Raw genomic sequence first — 19,208 nt, 5'->3', positions numbered from 1 at the left:
GAGCAGACACCAATCTAGGCAACAACATACTCTTAAATGTTTTGGGTCTATCCAACCATGCAAGTAATGATGTGTAAATACCATGTGTGTATTCCAAATTCAATAATCAATGAAAATGCTGCTATCATGCCAGATAAATGATTAATTAATGTCAAGTAAAGATATAAATCAATTACATTAAATTTTCCTATCAAAAGGATGTATGAAACTATTGCATTCGATGCATTAAAAGATATTTTCCCCTCAAATATATTCAATACCTTATTAACATGTAATTGCAACATTCTAAAAACTTATAGATATTATGAAAGGTTTTATGAAGAAAGTTGAATATGGACAAAAAACACACAACCAAAAAAGCAAACAATAATTTCATGTGGATTGAATTCTGGACACTACTGAAAACTGTCACTAAAAGCAAAAATATGTTAAATTTGTTTTGTAAGATAATTTAGAAAAAAATTAGAATGATGATTCATAACAAAAAAATTTCATTATCAACCCATACTTAACAATATCTCATAATATTCAGCACCTCCAGTCAGTTCATTTTTCTACCATTGAGAAAGTGCTTTCAGAGCAGAGCCAAGATAGGAAACACCCAGAGCTTTTCCTGAAATACCTTTAAATGAAGTTTCTACACACAAACTGAAAGCATCAGATCCCATTTTAAAAAAGTGAAACAAGTTCTCATCTCAAGATATCATGAAGGATCTTCAGTAAAAGTTTGTCTATTATAGGTAAAGGGGAGGTAAAACCCAGATAGGCAGGATGATGTGAAAGCTAGTTAGAAGTTCTTGATCACAGCACAACTCAGATCAAGGCTCAGCAAGCCAGCTGGCAGCAGACCAGCAGTGACAGACCCTATCCCAGATCAGAAGACAAAGTTCAAGCCCTGGGAATGTTGGTATATCAGATAGGAGTGGGTTGGGAAGAATCTGCTACATAAGCAACATCTGGGCTGCAGAGGCAGCACTTTGGCAAGTGAAAACCAGGGATCATATCCTGGCCACTGCATCAAAAGTTTGGGACTATACTCCCTGTACCCCAGGAGCAGAGCTCAACTATCAAACTGAGCAAATATCCAGCCATGGCCTCAATTTATGAATTGGTCTCAAATTCAAAACCTCTTGAAGAGCTCAAAAAGGATGTTAAAAACCAAAGAAGGAAGAAGGAAAAATGGAGAAAAGAAATGAAAGTCATGTAAGAGAATTATGAAAAACTAACTATTAAAAAATCAACAGCGGTGGCTAGGTGGCGCAGTGGATAGAGCACTGGCCTTGGAGTCAGGAGTACCTGAGTTCAAACCCAGCCTCAGACACTTAATAATTACCTAGCTGTGTGGCCTTGGGCAAGCCACTTAACCCCATTGCCTTGAAAAAAAAAAAGAAAAGAAAACCTAAAATCAATCAATCAATCAACACCTTTAAAAGTAAAAATGACCAGCTAGACAAAAAAATTAACTGATCAAAAAAAGTATAATCAACTAAATTAAAGGGAATGTAAATTTAAAAGGAAAATTTATCAAGTAGAAAAGGAAATGCAAAAGCTGGAACAAGAAAAGAAAATAGTTCTTGAAAGAATTCTTCAATCATTCCAGAAAGAGATCCAGAATAAAAACTGTACAGAATATTAAAGCCAAATTTCAAAATACTCAGTTTATTGAGAAAATACTATAAGCAGCCAAAAAGAGAAAGTGCTGTCAAACAGAAGATCATCATCCAATCATGGATGAAGAATTCCACCCAAGATAACTGTTTCACACACACACAATGGATTTAAAGAATAAATTTTAAATAAACAATGTTTATATGAGTAAGAAGTATAATTTTTAATCATTAAGTAGTAACAAATACGAGAGTGTGGTATGAATTTGGTATCTAAAGGCCTTTTTTTGATATGTATTACCATTTACTAATTATGAGGTCTTAGTTAATTACTTAATACCACTCAATATAGGTCCCTCTTCTATAAAACAAAACTGAGTGAAACCATTTTATACCCCAAGACAATTTGGAAGATGCAAGGGAAGGATCTGTTGCACCAGGATTACAAAGAGTCTGAAGTTAAAGCATGTGCCATGCTGAAGCAAACCAATTTCAATCATCCAAAAAGAGAATTCTGGATACCTGGGTCCCTAGGGACTCCTGAGTCTGTGGCAACAGTGGCAGTCTCCAGACCTCTCAGCCTAGGGATTCCCAAGTAGAACTTGGAAGGTCAGCAGGAAAACCCTGTCACATTAGAGTGAGAGTGGAGCACAGTCCGACCCAGGCCTCAGCACAGATACAGTACCATGAGGACCAGGAGTAAGGCCTTGAGAATCACCCAGCAGGGAGTCACCCAACAGTGACTTTCAGAGTGCTCAGCCCATGTAGAGTAAGGGGCTCAGAGAAGATTGCAGAGGTACTTCTATTACTTCACCCAAACTCAGATTCAGGTAGCAGTCTGGAGACCTAGTCTCAGGAAAAGGAGCAGAAGTACAGCAGAATTCATTGACTCTCCTCATGGTTCCAGGGAAGAAAGGAATGTTTGTGGTCATCCAGTAACCAGAGCACAGATTAGGAGAACAGTCAGAGCCTCTCATAATACCTTGGAGGAATTGAGAACTTGCAGATGTCCCTGAAAACAGCTGTAAAAACCCTCAAAAGCTTGGAACAGTGAATAATCTGCCCTGGAAGCAGTGGATCCCCTTAACAAAGAGGTAAAAATCAAATCACAGCTTGGGGAAATAAGCAACAGAAAGAAAAAAATCTGGCCATAGACAATTACTTTGGTGCTCTGGAGGATCAAAATACACACTCAGAACATAACAAAGTCAAAGCTTCTGAATCCAAAGCTTCCAGGAAAAATTTTAATTGATTTCAAGTGATGAAGGTAGTCAAAAAAAAATTTTTAAATAAAGGAAGGAAGGAAGGAAGGAAGGAAGGAAGGAAGGAAGGAAGGAAGGAAGGAAGGAAAGAAGGAAGGAAGGAAGGAAGGAAGGAAGGAAGGAAGGAAGGAAGGAAGGAAGGAAGGAAGGAAGGAAGGAAGGAAGGAAGGGGGAAAATTCAGAAGAGAAATGAGAGCAATGCAGAAAAAATCATGAAAACTGAATCAGTACCTTGGTCAACGAGATACAAGAAAATTACTGAAGAAAATATCTTAAAAACCATTTTGAGTCACTTGGAAAAAAATGAGGACAAAATGCCTTAAAAAAGCACAATTGGCCAGATATAAAAGGAGATCCAAAAGATCTCTCAAGAAAATCATTTCTTAAAATATAGAATGGAGCTAAGAAAAGTTAACTTTGTGAAAAATCAAGAAACAATAAAACAAAGCCAAAAGAAAGAAAAACTAGAAGGAAATATAAAATATCTCATTGAAAAAATAATTGACCTGGAAAACCAATCCAGGAGAGGAAATTAAAAAAATTATTGGACTAACTGAATGTCATGACCAAAAAAGAAAAAGACCCTAGACCTCATTTTTTTCTGGAAATTCTCCAGGAAAACTTCTCTGATATCCTAGAAGCAGATGGTAAAATTAAAATTGAAAGAATTCACCAATTACCTCCTGAAAAAGATCACAAAATGAGAACTGCCAGGAATATTATAATCAAATTTCAGAACTCCCAAGTCAAGGAGAAAATATTAAAAGCAGCCAGAAAGAAACACTTCAAATATCATGTAGTTATAGTCAGGATAACACAGGATTTAGCAGCTTCTATATTAAAGACTCATAGGGCTTGGAATATGATATTCTGGAAGGCAAAAGAGCTTGGATTACAACCAAAAATCAAAATCAAATACCCAGCAAAACTGAACATACTCTTTCAAGGTAAAAGATGGATATTAATATGAGACTTTCAAATTTTCTTGATGAAATGACCAGAGCTGAATAGAAAGTTTGATTTTCAAGTACAAATTCAGGTGAAGCATAAAGAGGGTATATGGGAAGGGTAAATCTTGAGGTACTTAATTATGTTGAACTGCTTCTATTCCTGCATTGGAAGATGATACTGATAGATCAAATTAACCTTCTTATTTATTAGGGCAGTTAAAAGGAGCATATATAGACAAGGCACAGGAGGAAGCTGAATTTGAAGGTGTAATATCTTAAAAAAGATGGAGTTAATGGAGGGGAAAGGAATGTGACCCAACATTTCAATTCTAGGACTATATCCAGAAGAAACTGTAAAAAATTGGAAAAGTCTTGCATGTTCCAAAATATTCGAAGCAGCTCCTTTTGTAGTGGCAAAGAACTGGAAATTGAGGGGATTCCTATCAAGTGTGGAATGGATAAACAAGTTACAGTACATGAATACTATGGAATATTACTGATCTATAAGAAACCATGAATGGCTGGACTCTAGAGAAGCATGGAATGACTTATGGGATCTGATGCTGAGGGAAGGGAGTAAAGTCAAGAGAACAATTTACACATCAACAACATTATGAGATGAACAACCTTGATGGAAGCAACTCCTTTCAACAATCCAGAGAGTTTGGACAACTGTATTACACTGGTTATGGACAGCTGTATTAGACTGGTTATGGACTACATTATTCCCAACCATAGGAAGAAAAAAACAAAACAAAACAAAACACACGGAAAAAAAATCCTTACTGAATCTGAAGAACACTTTATAAAAAGTATATCTTAAGTATCTCTTTCCCTAATTCTTCATGCCAAGAATTACTAATTTGTAAATATATTTAACAAAATATTTATGTAAAATGGTAACTTGACTATTTTCTACTGAGGGGAGGGGGTGGGAAGGAAAGTTGGGGGGAAATTTTGTAACTTGGAAATATGCATGTGCAAATGGATGAAAATTTAAAAGTTTTAAAAAAAGAATTGATGAGCAGGATACTGTCTGAAAAACCTGGAAAGACTTAACATGAACTGATACAAAGTGAAATGAATAGTCAGGAAAACTCTAACACCAATATTGTACTATGAACAATGGTAAATGACTTAATTATACTCAGAAAAACAACTATCCAAGACAAATCTGAAGAATTTATGAAAGAAAATGCTATCCACCTATAGAGATGTAATTTATGTAGCCTAAATGCAGCTAGAAGCATATTTTTAAACTTTATTTTTCTTGATTTTTTCCATAACAGAACTATATGGAAATAGTTTACATAAATTCACGAGTATAATCTATATCATATTCTTTGTCTTCTCAATGAGAGAAGTAGAAGAGAATGAGAGAGAAAATCTTAAACTCAAAATGTAAATATATATATATATATGTATATATAAAATTGGTAAAAAAAAATAACACTAAAGGAAAGAACAAGAGAAAAAGAAAAGCTTAACATTCCTGGTAACAATATCATGGAAAAGGGGAATGAATATCCTCTTTAAAAACATTTTGATATATTTAATGTCAAATGACTATAAAGTAGATAAGAGAGTTTTTGACAGGTTTTCATATTTACACATACCTTCATCTTTCTAGGATCACTACCTTATAGCCATATTGGAATGTAACGGTGAAATTTTTCTTTTTCTCTAATGAATTTATTCAATTTGGTCCTATGCTATTTTAAAAATTATGCTCCTTTCTGATCTGGAAAACTTATAACAGAAAGGAATAGAAACAAAGATGTTTGTGAGACATTGTGTAACAAATAAATAGCTACAAAAAATAAAGATAATTATTAAATATGGCCCAGGGCATATTTCCATGGCAGAAAGGAATGTTTGTGGTCATCCAGTAACCAGATCAGTATCTGTTCTATATACAGTTGATATGAGAGTTTTGGGGTTGATAGGTGGGAAATCTTAATCACTAGAAATTTTATTAGACTAGAGAATAATATTATATTCTCTAAAGTTTTCCCCATATGATATATATATATATATATACATATATATATATATATATATATATATATATATATATATAAATCATTTCACACAAAATATTCTGTTTTAGACTAATGGGGTTTCTCAGAATCAGACAACTAAGAGGCAAGACCAGATATCCAAGAATGCCTTACTTTAAGTACTTAGAGCAGGTTCATAGAAATACTTCAAAACATGAACTGCCAATGGTTGTAAAATCTCTGCTCCTAGGAAAAGTTGGTGAAGAAAATTGCTTTTTGGAAGATAATGCTTGCTACTTGGACAAAATAATTGAATGGAAAGTTTCTACCTTTAACTATCCTTTATCTTCTAATTTCTGAAGGTACAAACATTATTCAGTCATATTGATAATGGAATTCCCTATAGGATCTCTAAGCTCTGATTCTCTCATTCATAATATCTTCTCTTGAATTCTCAGGTTCAAGTGCCATCTCCACAAATTTGTCATAACACCTTGACTGGAATTCCTTTACCTCTTGCATTCTTTCTTATGTCTTTTTTAGCTACATACATGCTCTAGTCTTTCCACCTATGTGAGAGTTTAAAGTGGAGTCAAAAAATTGCATGGGCATACATGAAAAATACAAAGATATGGCAGCACTTCCACCAATTTTGCATCAAATGACCCAAATTCACATAGTGAATGCTACCTACTAATTTTGTGACATTAAACAAGTAAACTGAGCATATTTGGACTTCAATTTTCTTTTCTATGGAAAGATATCAGCGTAGAATAATCAGATACACTTAGAGACAAAAGACCTATTTCAAGCACCACTTCTGATGAATACTAGTATTTCTGAACAAGTCACATAGACTCTCAGTGAATGAATGAATGAATGAATGCATGAATGGAATGTATTTATCAAATAATATTTGTAAGAAATATGGTAAATGCTGAGGACATAAGTAGAAAAATAATGCCTGAATTTATGGTGTTTACTGTCTATGGGTAGGCAACATAGTTTTTTAAAGATTTAATCAAAGAGTATATGGAAAGTCCCGGAGATCCTAAGGTTATTGCGGTGGAGTGAATGTTAAGGTCCACAATTCTTTATATTACATAAGTAGATCAGTTGATAGTGCTACAGGTTCTTAAAGTCAAAGAATCAATGCTGATAGTAAAGCTTTAGGGGCCTTAAGAGTCAATAGCACAGCAATGGCAGGAAAGTTATTGATTCATTTGTCACCTAAATCATTTGAGTAATTAATCATCTTTAGCAGTGTCCCCAGAAATTAGAATACAAGGTGCAAAAGAGATGCCAATCTACATTAATAGAGGAAGTTTTCTCACTGAGAGTTTCTTATATGATTGAAATTGAAGTTTTTGGTCTTGGTTTCTGGTTTTGTTTTAAAGAGGAGAACTGGCCTAGATATTCTCTCAGATCCATTTGAAGTCTAAAGAATTTTATTTATTATTTCTCTTGTATCTTCCAGCATACAGTAGGCATTTCTCAAATATTTATCAAATTTCATTAATTTTAGAAGAAAAAATAGACTATGGAATCTATCAACATAGGTGTTAGTTATTTTAATCATTGTGACTTTATCAATTTTAAAATATTCCCTGGCAACTCTTAAAAATGCCTGGAATGAGAATTTGGAGAAGAAAAGCTGCAACAATTAAATGACTCCTGAGAATAGGAAGACTTGGGATTTCATTCAAAACTAGAAAAATTTAGGATGCTTAATGAACAAGTCAAATAATGCTCAAGAGGAGTCACAAATCTCAAAAGACTAGGGGAGGAAATTTACATCTATTGGGCCTTTATCTGGACTTTCACAATTGCCAGTGAACTCTCAGAAGCTAAAGAGTGATATTCCTTCCAGATTCACATTGTATAGCTTATGGCAGGTTACAAAGTCATTGATCTCATCCCTCTTTCTTGCCCATCATCCCCTAGAAAATTTTTTTTTTTACTTCCTAGCTTCAACAAGTCTCTTAAGGAAAGAACCAAAGAAAAAGAAGGATGTCATAATCACTTGAAATAAGATCTTTGTCTGAAACAAAATGTATTCAGTGGTCAGTTCCATTTGAGCTCTCTTCTTGCCTCTGGAAAGATTCAGTTCCAAAAGTCCAAGAAGCAGCATCACAGGGTTTTCTTGCTGTTTCCAGGAGCCTGTTACAAACCTTAGAGAAGCATTTCCTAATTCCCTACCTTATTCCTCATTTCAAATAGGAATTGTTTCTTAAGGAACTATTAAGCATTGCCAGTTGATCAATTTGAGAATAGAATTTCAGGTAAAAATTCATAAAACATTAACAAATGATTGCCATAATGAAGCCTGTTGCTGCTACAGATAAATAATGCTCTTATCCCATACATTATGTTCATTCCTTCTGCTTAAATGTAAAGGAATATTCAGTGTATATTTGTACTTTAGTTTGGAGAAATTACCCTGAGCTGCTGACTATCACAGGAGACATTGGAAAAGAAGGTCCCATCAGAGTAAGTATGGAAATTTATTAATAACTATTTGAAAAGATGTTATAAGGGAGGAATTGGCCAGTGAAGGGAAACTCATACAATGGAATGCTTCTGGGATCATGGAAAGAGCATAAATGACATCACAGGACTAGATGTAGCTTCAGGGATGTATACTGAGAAATATCTTTGAAAATGATTAACAACTAAATCACTTCAAATGGAGAACACCTGGTTAATTCACATTATCAATATTTTCTCTTTCATTTTTTAATAGCTAAACAATAAGCAAAAAAATAAATCAAGTCTATTGTATTGCTTGTGTTGCTTACCAATTCGAAAGTGGTAGATATTCACACTGAATCTGCTCTCACCAATGTGCTGGTTCTACTATATCCCTGAGTATACCCCTCTCCAATGAACATTTGCACAAGCTTCACAGATTAAAGACTTAAGGAGTATCATTGTGGGGTACATGAAAGGAATATTGTTTACCCTTTCAAGAGGGAGCAAAATGATATAAAGCATAAAAACACTGACTTTGGAGTCATAACATTCTTACTTTGAAACTAGTACCTGTGTAATTTTGGTCAAGTTACAAATTCTCTGGGTCTCTTTTCTGAGAGAGAGAGAGAGAGAGAGAGAGAGAGAGAGAGAGAGAGAGAGAGAGAATAGGTTCCTTAGAATATAGTAACTCTCACAAAAATAAGCACTGTTCAGTGTATCTGTGACTTTAATTTTCTGCTCTTTATAGGATTCATTTTGGTCTATGATTTGAGAGACTTGCTAGTCACAAGAGACTTCAGACTAAAAATTCCTGTCAAGTGAACAATGATTGGGATTGGAAGTAATGCTGTGAAGAGAGGGAGCATGGGTTAACAAAATAGAGTTGGCCTTGAACCAGGACAACATGAGGTCAAATCCTAAAAAAAACTAGTTATTAGATTTAACTATTGAAAATCATTGGTAATATCGATAAGAGCACTTTCAGTTGGAAGAGGAAGTCAGCTTCCAGACAACAGAGAATTAACATCTTGCAAAAAAGAATAGAAATGGATGTATCTATTGTATAGAGATTTCTCAGAGGTTATTCACAAAAATGAGAAGACAAATGGGATTATATTTGGTGAGGATGGGTAAAACAAGTGAAGGCTTTTGAGGATGAGAAAACCATGGAAATATTAGCAGGTATCACAGAACCAACAACTAGTCAAGGAGAAATTAACGAATAGGTGAGTTACTGAATATAATAATAGATTCAGTCTGAAGGAGAAGGGAAAAAATGGAATCATTTATACACTTAGAGTGTCTACTTGACCAGGTAGAGGGAACATTCTTTGTCTTGTTACACAAGGGTGAAGGAGTAAAGTAAAAGGCATCAAAGCTTTAGTTTAAGAGGTAGAAAAAAGAGGAAGCATTAGGTGAAGGCTATCAATATCTTTAGTGAAATACTCCACTGGGAGGATGAGTAGAGGAGTTTTGTAAGGTTAAGAAGAGGTTTTGGAAAAGCACATTGGTATATTGGGTACTGAATGAATTAAGGAAGTTTAAAACTGCAGGTAGGATGCAACTGAGATTATGTAATAAAAATTTATAGTAGGTTCAGTTAAGAAATCCATCATAATTTTTGATATTATCTGGCATCATTTAATAGCATGGGAGTAGGACTGAAGGCAACAGATTGTAAAGAATAATCCGACTAAAATTTGGGAGGAAACTTGATGGGCTAAGGGATTCAAAGGACCTTAGAAGAAGAGTTCCCTGGAGACTTAAAGGGAAGAGAGTATACCTGGTGCAGTAAGATAGCTTGAAGGGGAAAAACTGAGGGGTAGAGGAATTCAATCTCAAAGTTATGATGAGCAGGATTTGGAGCTGCAGGAAAGAAGAAGAGATGGGCAGACATCAAAGAACAATTAGATAAAGGAATGTTTTTAGGAGATTCAAAAATCAAAGGTATAATTATCTTTGCAGCAGATGTAGGGTGAAGGAATCTTTCATAGGAAATGAATAAGTTAAAGAATCGAGACTATGCTTTTGAGGAAGTAGCAATATGTATATTGAAGTACCCTAGTATTATGGCAGACAAGAAATACTCTGAAGCAGGCACTGAACCATTGAGAATGGTAAACATATCCTAGAGACTGATTGGCAATTAGCACCAGAATTTTAATTGGATGTTAAATATGGATTCAATCAAACTCAAAAGAGTTATTGAGTGATAACAGTAAAGGAAGAGTCTGGAAGAGACAATGGGAAGAATGTAGAGTTTCAATTCCACCACATCAACAATGAGTCATCGAATATGAAAGAATATGGAACAAATACTGGAGAAAAGAGGGCAGGGAAATTGGAAAGAACACTCCCTCCAACAGCACAGCAGACAATTCAGTAACTTAGCAAATGAAAAATTACCTGGGATACTGATAGGCTAAATGACTTGCTCATAATTACACAGACAATATGTGTCAGAGACTAATTATATTAAAAGACTCAAATTCAAATCTTGACTCTAAGCTTATCCCCCTCTTCTTAAGATCATGCTTTCTCTCAGCCATATTACAGACAAGAATAGAAAATCAAGTTAGGCAATGGACCAAGAGTCAAGGAGGAAAGTTGGTGGCAGACTCAGGACTAGAAGCAAAAATTCTTGAATTCTAGTTCAATGGTCTTTATTAGCTCAAAATCTAACCCAAATCAGTACCATATCTTGCATTATAGTATTGGGTTACTTTACAAGGCAGAGAGGTTCATTTGTATCTTTTAGCAATAGTTTAGGACACATCCTAATTTAGCCTCTCCAAAAAAATCAGGAAGGTTATTTGATTAAAATAAATGAAAATACAATTCATATTTCTCAAGAAAAATCAGCAATCTCAAAATAATTTGTGTTTTTATACCTAGCTACATCTTCATGGCTACTGACAAAAGAAATTTCTCTGACAGAGAAAACATGATCAATTCTGTTAGTCACTTCATCCTCTTGGGCTTCCCTTCCAGCTGGGAAATACAGATTATCTTCTTTATAGTATTCTCAGGGACTTATATGCTAACATTAATGGGAAATATAGCTATTGTTTGTGCTGTGCGCTGGGATCGGCACCTACATACTCCCATGTATATACTCTTGGGGAATTTCTCCTTCCTGGAGATCTGCTACGTCACCACAACTGTTCCCAACATGTTGGTCAATTTTCTTTCTGAGACGAAGATGATCACCTTTGTTGCTTGTTTTGTACAATTTTATTTCTTCTTCTCTTTTGGCTGTGATGAAGGCTTCTTTCTATGTATCATGGCATTTGATAGGTATCTTGCCATTTCCCGTCCACTGCATTACCCAACCATCATGACTACACATGTCTGCACTGCCTTGGTGGCCTTTGGCTGGTCAGGTGGCTTTATCCTTTTTCTAATACCAGTTGGTCTCATCTCACAGTTGTCTTATTGTGGTCCAAACATTATTGATCACTTTATATGTGATCCTGTTCCATTGATGGCTCTTTCCTGTTCCAAATCACAAATCACAAAGGCCATTTACTCTACTTTCAATACAATTTTTATGGTTGGTACTTTTATCTTCATCCTCATCTCCTATGCCTTGGTCATTCTTTCTGTGCTGCGGATCCCTTCTGCTGCTGGTAAACGTAAGGCCTTCTCCACATGTGCTTCACATCTAGCTGTAGTGATCTTATTCTTTGGCTCTGTTATGACAATGTATGTGTTGCCAGGATCACAACGGCCAGTAGAATTTCAGAAAGTGTTGACACTAATTTATTCAGTTATCACTCCTCTTTGCAATCCCTTGATCTACAGTCTCCGAAACAAGGATATGAAGGCTGCTCTGAGGAAAGTTTTGGTGACCTCAAAGACTTCTCAAAAGCTATGAAATGTCATTGTGAAATCCATTCACTCTCTAATCAGAAGGAGGAAGAAGTAGATATTCATATCTTCAGACATCTGTGAAATGCAATTGTAAACTATACATCCCAAAAGGTCAGTTTAAGGTCAGTTTACTATTTCACATGCAAATTGGTGAATATAGCTTTTTGTGACCCTCCCCCCGAATGGAATATTTATTTCAAATTATTTTTCCCTGATGATTATGTCATATGCAAGTTATGTACTATCTGTATTTCATTTTCTAAAACAGAGACAACACAATGCAGCAATGGTAGTCAAAATGGAAAATTAAATTTAAAGGACCATACATCTCAAAGAATATGCCCTTGTTTTCTGTTGAATGAACTAAACTACAATCAAAGTTGTTCTAGTATGATAAAGCATTTTTAATACTTTGTTTTTCTATTATTTTTGGATTACCTGTTTTATTATTTCAGTTTGAGAGCAAAGTTGAAGGATCAAATATTACATGCAAAGTTGAAGCAGGGAATGAGGACCCGCTCAAAGTAGCAATTGCAGAAATAAAAGATACATTTATGAATTAAATTTAAACTGTCTTACCCTCCCCCACAAAAAAAATTAATTAGACATATTGAACTTTAAACCTGTAGAAAATGTTTAGGCAAATATTCTTAAATGTTTGGGGTTCACCCACAAGGCAAGTAATGATATATAAACATACATGTATTTCAAATTCAATATTCAATGAAAAAAGATAGATGACTGATTAAGGTCAAATCAAATGAAAATATAGATCAATTACATTTAATTTTCTTGAAGAATGATGTATGAATCGGGGCGGCTAGGTGGCACAGTGGATAGAGCACCAGCCTGGGAGTCAGGAGTAACTGAGTTCAAATTGACCTCAGACACTTAATAATTACCTAGCCGTGTGGCCTTGGGCAAGCCACTTAGCCCCATTGCCTTGAAAAATCTGAAAAAAAAAAGAATGATGTATGAAGATCTTTCTTATGGACAGACACACAAGCATTGTTTCTTTTAAGGCTCCCCAAAATACAGATTAGTAGCTGGAAAACACATCATTGTTGCAGGTGCTGCCCAGTTGTGCCTGGCGAACTCTTCAGGGCCCTTTCTGGGTTTCCTTGGCCAAACCCAGGAATGGGTGGCCGGGTCCCTCCCCAGCCCGTTTTTGTTACAGCTGGGCAGTTGGAAGGAGCATATTTAGACAAGGTATATGATTAAATACTCTAGATGGCAAAAGAGTTTAGATTACAACAAAGAAGCAACCACCCAGAAATATTGAACATATTCTTTCAGGGGAAAAGATGGACATTCAATGAAATAGAGTACTTTCAAACTTACCTATGAAACAACCAGAACTGAACAGAAAATAATGATCTTCAAATATGAGACTCCAGTGAAGCATACATAAGTAAACAGACACTTCTGCCTCATCTGTAATATGACCTAGAAAAGGAAATGATAAACCACTTCAGTACCTTTGTCAAGAAAGTCCTAGATGGGATCACAGAGAGTCTGACTCGACTTAAAAATGATTGAACAACAAGAAACATCAACATGAATAATTACCTATTCAAAGAACAAAAAGAGGAGTTGTATATAGACCTGTCAATTTGCTATGTAAAATTTAAATATAGGTATTATATATAAAATTTAACATAGTGATGTTAAAGTTATCCTCTTTATATTATCTTCCAAGCTTGTTTATTTTTAAAATATTTTATTGATATGTGTCTCTTAGGCAGTTAGTGGCACAGTAGATAGAGTACCAGGTTTGGAGTTGGCAAGACCCGAGTTTTCATATCAGCTTCAGAAAATTCCTAGCTCTGAAACCCTGATCAAGTCACTTAAACTGCTTGCCTCAGTTCCTTTAACTGTAAAATGAACAGAGCTGTGTGAAGATTAAATGAAAGCAATTATAGGTGCCATATTAATGCTTATTCCCTTTCTCTTTTTATTCCTCCTCTATTTAAAGAATACAAACTTTTCATAGAGGTCAATCTACCAGTTTCTGTTACAATGAGATGTGGATCCTCAATAGCTCCAAAAAATGAACTAAAGAATGGAAAAGTACATGGGGCAATGTGAATGGACTGCATCTCTAATCAACAAAAAACTGAGAGGAGAAAAACATCATCAAGAAATTTGTAATAGGAAAAAATGATGTGGCAGGAACAAAGGATAGGAAGAGCTAGAATTCATAGAGTACTTTTAAGTTGTCCAAACTGTTCTACATGTTACCTCATTTGTTCGCCGCAACAACTATGTGAGTTGAATGCTATAATTTTCTACATTTGACATATAAAGAAACCTAGGTTGAGAATATTAAGTAAGTTGTCTGTGTTACATCACTAGTAAGTGTCTGAGGCAGGGTTCAAATTCATGGAAAACAAGTGGAATACTGAGGGCTTTAGTAGTACTAAATCAAGGAATGCATAAATATGGTAGTTGGAACTCCTGTGGTGAAATTTCAGGTGAACCAGTACAAGAGATACACAGGATGGGCAGACATGTATTAAGTTACAATCTGCATCGATGGAGAAAACTTTGAAATTTATGAGATTACGATTTAAAAAAATTTTAAAAACATGAATTAAAAGGGACATTTACATATATACATAATTGAATAGAGAATTGTACATGAAACTTCAACTCTTTAACAGCTTGTCCTTTTAAAGTATACAATAAACTCACCATGTTACTTTCAAAAAAAGAATGATGTATGAAACATTTTAGTTCAATGTTTTTAAAAAATTATTTTCCCCTTAAATATATTAATTAACTTTCTACTGTAACAGTCTAAGAATTTATAGGTGATACAAAAATTTTATATAGAAAGTTGAATATGAACAATAAAACCATTAACTAAAAAACAAAAACAATAATTTATCTTTAAAAGTGTCATTAAGAGCAAAACTGTTATATTTGTTTTATAAGATAGCAAAACAAAACTAGAATGATGATACAGAGCAAATTTTTTTCATGATCAGCCCAAACTTAATGATATTTATAATACTCCTCCAAAAATTCATTTTTCTACCTTTTAGAAAGTGCCATCTAACAAAAGTTAGATTCCATTCTAGATGGAAAGTTCTACACAAGAGAAAATTGCCAACAAAAAATGAGTTTAAAGAAAATATTTTAAATTAGCAATGAGTGTATGTGAGTGAGAAAGCATAATCTTTATTCATTATTAAGTAACAAAGGTGAGAGGCAGTGAAGCATGAATTTCTTATCAGACCACCTTATGTCAAATTTGTTATCAGAATACCTGGGTTCAAATCTGCCAATTATTATCCCTGAGACCTTAGTTATTAGTTAACCTTGTGTGGTCTTAGATCCTTCTCAATAAAATAGTGAAGTAGAATGAGGTCACTTCTACCTCTAATCATATGGTGATATGATTCTTATTCAATTAGGATCAATTGCCTTCAGCTATCAGGTGATGTGTGTTGCTTACATGTACTTATTTTTAACTAAATAAAAATTCAGAGAAAAAGGACAAAAATGGAATAGTAACTATTCTCTCAAATTTCTCTCAAAACAACTTTAAAATAATTTTTCAATTTTAATTCTAAAGTATCAGAACCAACAAATATTTAGGTGAAACAATCTTCTAGCCTGCCAGAAAGTTGACAGAAAAAAATTGTCACACCTGGAAAATAAAGAGCCCCAGAAACACAGCAGAGGTAATGTTATGGGACAGCTGCAGGAACCACAACTACACCTTCAGGAGCTCTTAGTCCACAGATGGGGTGTGGTATCAGACAACTAATTATAAGGAAACTTTAGGGAATCATTTGCTGCTACTGCATTCAAGACCTTTTTGCATTATTCACATGTGGTTCCAGGTCACAGGCCCAGAGCCAAAAGGAGTCATGGTGTAGGTTCTAAAGTTCAAACTTTTAATTTATATTTGTGACTATATTTTCTGTATATATCAGCATGACAATTTGCAAACAAAACTGTAATTTCAAAGAAATTTAAATTTCGTTTCTTAATAATGGAAATATAATTTTTGACTTGTTTAAAAATTTGTGTTAAGTTCTTTTTACCATAGATAAAAAATTGACTACAAGAGACCTAGATTGAAGGATCTCTGGGACAATATCTGAAGCCACAGAACTGCCTCAGATAGTTTGAGAAGAAATGGACAGAATTTTCCTTTGCTGTTCATATATATATATATATATATATATATATATATATATATATATATATATATATATATGTATATATATATATATAATATGTATATACATATACATATGTATATATATATGTGTGTGTATACACACACACACACACACACACACACACCATTTTGAACTCTGTGATTTGCCTCTTCAGCACCTTTGTGTACTGTATATTGTCTGCCCATATCCCCTGGCAACCCTAGGTCTCATGGATATGCCATTTTCTCTCCAGTGTGCCCATCACCTACTTAAACCCATCTTTAATTAATTATAGCTGACATTATAGTGTCACTTAGATCAAAATGGGGAAAGCTGTCAGAGTTTAATAAGATTTTACAACTTATATTTCTGACCAAAATCTGTGTTCTTAGGTTTTAATTAAGAGTTACAAATCTGGATGTTATCTCTCTGCATAAAAATGTCAATCTACCATGACAAAGTCTGCGCTTCTTCATTTGATTGTTGACTTGAACTGTATCAATACTATCCAGTTAGTCCTGTAATAGCACCAATACATTCTTTTACCTGGGTCAACAAATTATAGCATAAGAGACATCTTGGATGAGGATGGATAAATCTTTTGTTTGTTTGTAACATTCTTTCTCTGATAAGTGAGATTCTTTTCAATTAGAATTTGAAACAAAATTAAAATTAGCGAAAGTATCATAATGTAATACTATGTCATCATTATGAAATATCACTGATTCTTTAAACTCAGTTAAATTTTTTTGTCCTTTCTGTATAAATATGCCTCACAAACTTTGCATTGGGATATCCTTTAGTTCTAATGGTTTCTATAGATGGGTCCATCATAGAGAATAAAATTCATGCATAAATTTTCATTGTTTTATTTTTAACATAAAATTTATTCACATTAACAAATGAATTGGATTTAAGCGGCACATAGTAAAGTCACCAGTCTTACACTCTCTTCTGAAGAACAGCTAGTAACCATAATTGTGAAAAAAGAATAAAGGTAAAAAGGTGAATAAAATTTTAGAAAACTTAGACATGATATACCTATGGAGAAACTTGAATGAAGATAGAAAAGAAATTAAATATTAAATCCATGATGCAACAAAAATTACATCTAATAAAAGATCATGTAATGATGTCAAAAATTAGGAATTTAAATAACCTAATTTTAAAGAGTGAATAGAGGAAAGAACAAATCATAGAAACAATCAATAATTTCATCCAAAATGTGACAGCAATGAAACATCATACCAAAATTTATGAGATGCAGTCAAATCAGTTTTTAAAGGAAATTTTATATATATCCAAGTGATCATATAAATAAATTGGAAAGAAGAGATCAATGAATTAGGTATGCAAGTAAAAACAGCTAGAAAAAAGAACAAATTAAAGATCTCCCATTAAATAGAAAATTAGAAATTCTTAAAATCAAAGGAGAAATTAAAAAAATTTAAAGTAAGAAATAATAAGTAAAACTAAAAGTTGGTTTTATGGGAAAAAAGTTAAAAAAGATAAACCTTCAAATATTTTGATTTTTTTAAAAAAAGGAAGAAAACCAAATTACCATTATCAAAAATGAAAAAGGTAGCTACCAAGAGGAGGAAATTACAATAATTGGGAGCTATTTTGCCCAACTGTGTCCAACAAATTTTACAATCTAAATGAAATAGATGAATATTTGCAAAAATATAAATAATTCAGAATAGCAGAAAAGGAAATGAAATACTTAAATAACCCCATTTCAGAAAAGAAATTGGAGGAAACTATCAAAAACTCCCTAAGGAAAAAAATCTACAGGAATAGATGGATTTTCAAGGAAATTCTATCAAATATTTAGGAAAACAATAAGGTGTTGATACCTAAATCAGGAAGAGCCAAAACAAAAATATATATATATAGATCAATCTCCCTAATAAGTATTGATGCAAAGATTTTAGATAAAATTTTACTAAAGGAAATACGAGTTATTATTAGGATAATGCACTATGATCAGGTAGTATTTATACCAGGTAGGTAGGTATGATTCAACAGTAGGAAAACAGGGGCAGCTAGGTGGCACAGTGGATAGAGCACCAGCACTGGAGTCAGGAGTACCTGAGTTCAAATCCGAGCCCCGAGCCTCAGGCACTTAATAATTACCTAGCCACTTAACCCCCAATGCCTTGCAAAAACTAAAAAAAAAAAAAAAGGAAAACAATCAATATAATCGACCATATGAATAAGAAAACGTGCAGAAAACATATGTTTATCTTATGTTTATCTCAATAGATGCTGAAAAAAGCCTTTGAGAAAATATAACATTCATTCTTATTAAAAACACTCGAGAGAGATCAAGAATAAATGGAGCATTCCTTAAAATAATAAGCAATATCTATCTAAAACCATCAACAAGCATAATGAAAATAAACTAGGAGCATTTCCAATAAGATCAGGGTGAAACAAGGATGCCCTTTGTAACCACTTCTATTCAATATTGCATTACAAATGCTAGCTTTAGCAACGAGAGAAGAAAAGGAAACTTAAGGAATTAGAATTGACAATGAGAAAACAAAAGGGCTTGTACTCTGCAGTCTATATGATGATAAACTTGAAAAAACCCAAAAAATCAACTTAACTAATTGAAACAATTATCAAAGTAGCAAGATATAAAATAATCCTATGTAAATAAATCATCAGCATTTCTTTCTATGACCCTTAACCCATCTATGAGAGATAGCAAGAGAAATTAAATTTAAAGTTACTGCAGATAATATAAAAAGGAGGCAGCTAAATAGTTCAGCAGCAGAGTCAGGAGTATTGGAGTTTGAATCTGTCTTCAGACACATGATATTTACTACCTGCATAACCTTGGGCAAGTCACCTAACCCCTGAT

General features: G+C 33.8%; 1 protein-coding gene across 1 annotated transcript; it reads left to right on the top strand.

The window, feature by feature from the left end:
- Positions 1 to 11,235: 11,235 nt before the first annotated feature.
- LOC141520167 (olfactory receptor 11G2-like) lies at positions 11,236 to 12,168 on the top strand. The gene has a single exon (XM_074231982.1). The coding sequence runs from the start codon at positions 11,236 to 11,238 to the stop codon at positions 12,166 to 12,168; it is 933 nt and encodes a 310-aa protein (XP_074088083.1).
- The last annotated feature ends 7,040 nt before the right edge of the window (positions 12,169 to 19,208 follow it).

This window comes from Macrotis lagotis, chromosome 4 (assembly GCF_037893015.1).
Source record: "Macrotis lagotis isolate mMagLag1 chromosome 4, bilby.v1.9.chrom.fasta, whole genome shotgun sequence".
NCBI classification, from domain to species: domain Eukaryota; kingdom Metazoa; phylum Chordata; class Mammalia; order Peramelemorphia; family Peramelidae; genus Macrotis; species Macrotis lagotis.
Note: the sequence above shows the minus strand (reverse complement) of the source record. Positions and strands in the feature narration are given on the sequence as shown.

Coding starts and splice junctions, on each gene's coding strand:
- LOC141520167 (XM_074231982.1), top strand. CDS start 11,236: ATGATCAATTCTGTTAGTCACTTCATCCTCTTGGGCTTCCCTTCCAGC.